The sequence below is a fragment of the Coffea arabica genome, chromosome 9c (genome assembly GCF_036785885.1).
Source record: "Coffea arabica cultivar ET-39 chromosome 9c, Coffea Arabica ET-39 HiFi, whole genome shotgun sequence".
Taxonomy (NCBI): domain Eukaryota; kingdom Viridiplantae; phylum Streptophyta; class Magnoliopsida; order Gentianales; family Rubiaceae; genus Coffea; species Coffea arabica.
This window is the reverse complement of record NC_092326.1, coordinates 34,483,241-34,485,874: the sequence shown is the minus strand read 5'-3', so window position 1 is coordinate 34,485,874 and position 2,634 is coordinate 34,483,241. Positions and strand designations below refer to the sequence as shown.

Below are 2,634 nucleotides of genomic sequence, written 5' to 3'. Positions count from 1 at the left end.
GAGTATTTATCGAAGGAAAGACAAATTGTTTTGGCAGCATAGCCAATCTGGAGTCTACACAGTGAAGATAGGTTATGCTGTAGCTAAGGGGGTAGATGACAACATGAGTCGAAGATTAGCCCATGTATCTGAAACTAGTTGGGAAATTAGGAACATACAGTGTGGAAAAGACTGTGGAGCTTGAATATTAAGCTGAAACTGAAACACTTCCTCTAGAGATGCCTACAAAATGCACTGCCGGCCAATGAAGTACTTTGCAAGAGGATTGGGAAGGGAAGCAACATGTGTGTAGGCTGTGGGGAGGATATTGAAACGATCGAGCATATGCTATTCTACTGCCCAGCTGCTCAAGTGGTATGGAAGCTTGCTCCAGTGAAGTGGGAAGGGATAGCCGAGTTGCAATGCAACTTTTGGAGATGGTGGGACGCTGTGATGCAATCAGCAAGGGAGGTGCAAGGCTTGGATAGAATTCAGCTCACGGTGAACATATTGTGGCAAGTTTGGAAAGCTAGAAACAAAATGACCTTCCAGACTGAGAGGGTGGATGCAAAACTGATTGTTGATAAAGCACAGAGAGAATGGCTCGAGTATGAAGCTGAAAATGAAACCACTGGACAGTCAGATACAACTTCAGGAGAGAATGGTCAGTCACAACAAAAATGGGAACCACCTAAAGAAGGAGTCATAAGGATTAACATAGATGCGGCACTCTCAGCTAAGATGGTCCGGACAGGCTTTGGGATAATTGCAAGGAATTGGCGTGGAGAGATAGTGAAAGCAAAAGGCATCACGGCGAGGAGGAGAGGTGAAGCAACAACAGAGGAAGCATTGGCAATAAGATGTGCACTGGAAATGGCCAGATCTACAGGGTGGACTACAATAGAGGTCCAATCCGACTGTAAATATGTGGTGAACCTAATCAACTCAGGCAATGTGTAGGAATGTAAGATATAAACAATCCTGGAAGACATTGAAGACTTGAAGAAGAGCTTTACATGCTGTTTTTTTTTTTTTTTTTTTTTTGTTCCTAGAACTGCTAATAGTTGTAGCTATGCTATGGCATATTTTGCAGTTAAGTCAGTTAGGATAATTGAATGGGAAGGATCATTCCCATATTGGTTATCAGAACTAGCTAGAAAGGATATGGGGGTAGTTACCTCTTTTTGTAATTAACTCTTGTGTTATTAAGTGTTAATATTTATAAAATTGGTATCGTTGTTTAAAACAAAAACTAAACATAAAAATAAAAAATAATAACATATAAGACGCACCAGACTCAACACACAAAAGCAACTAGATTCAACAAACTCAAAAAGACTAGACTTAGACAAAACATCAAACACAACAAATGCAATAAATACAACTAAAATGTCTAAATTAATAAAGTTACTCTTCACACCAATATTGCTACAAATCTTTTCTGGTAACGACGCCAAAAACTTGACGAGCGCGGGTTATGCATATAACAATTAAGCTCAATCCACAGATAAGTTTTACATTTATAAATTTTCAAATACTCCACACACGATTCTCCACAAGTATATGGCTCGTGAGCGAGTATAGGGTATTAAGGGTCGATCCCTCAAGGAAGACGGGCAACTACTGGCACTACTAAAACTTCTTTATTATTTAGACTATCAACAAATAAACTAAGTTATAAATGGATAGATAAATGCAAATAAAAGCTCCTTGGGTAAATGGAATCCTTATCTATTCATGCTAGTGCAACTCTCTAACCAAATGAGTACCAAAATCTCAGCTAAATTATGGCATAATTTTCTAATATAGTAATACTCGCTTTCGCTGATGTACCAACTATACCTATAGTTAATTTATACCTACTTTCGTGATTATGAAACCAACTACAAATTCATTAACTTCTATAAAATCACATGGAACAAAACCACAAAAATCACAAAGATATTTCTCTACTTTTGTGAGTGTACTCCATAGGTTTAGCACTTCGATGAACTACTGTCAAATTCCAATTCTTATTACAAATCTAATACCTTTAGATGATCATAATCAATGGTTAGTTAATCATGATTATAAGACTAAAAGTGCTAAATAACTCAATCAAGATAATAGCATCAATTAACTAAGAAATCAACACCCAACAGTCATAGAAAGTTTAACCAAATACCCAAGGCATATATTTTAAATCAACATCACAAATACAATATCCAAATCTTGCATGAACAAAACTTAGATTTCAACACAAGGATAAAGATGTGGAAAGAAGAAAATTCTTATCACTAGAGTTTCTTGAACCTCTCCTTCTTCATATCTTTTGGCCTCTTTGTTGAGCCAATACAAGAATAGATAGCCACAACTAGACTATACAACACTAAACTATACTAAAATAAGAGAAAATAAAGAGAGTTACATTTGTTGAGTGCTTGAGTATTGCCTCAAAGGGCAAGAAACAACCGTTTGGTTGTTTTTCTTCTTCTCCAAACTCTCTCTCTCTCTCTCTTCTCTCAAGCTAACTTGAACTCAAAAACTCCCAAACTGGAAGAACTAGGTAGTATATATTCTTGGTCTTGCATTATTGGAGCAAAAATGTCAAAGACTGAAGCTCCTAGAATCCCTAAAAGTTGGTACTACTTGTCCCTTTTTGTCTTGTCAAAAATG

General features: G+C 36.8%; 1 protein-coding gene across 1 annotated transcript; it reads left to right on the top strand.

The window, feature by feature from the left end:
• Positions 1-282: 282 nt before the first annotated feature.
• LOC113708236 (uncharacterized) lies at positions 283-939 on the top strand. The gene has a single exon (XM_027230698.1). The coding sequence runs from the start codon at positions 283-285 to the stop codon at positions 937-939; it is 657 nt and encodes a 218-aa protein (XP_027086499.1).
• Positions 940-2,634: the final 1,695 nt, after the last annotated feature.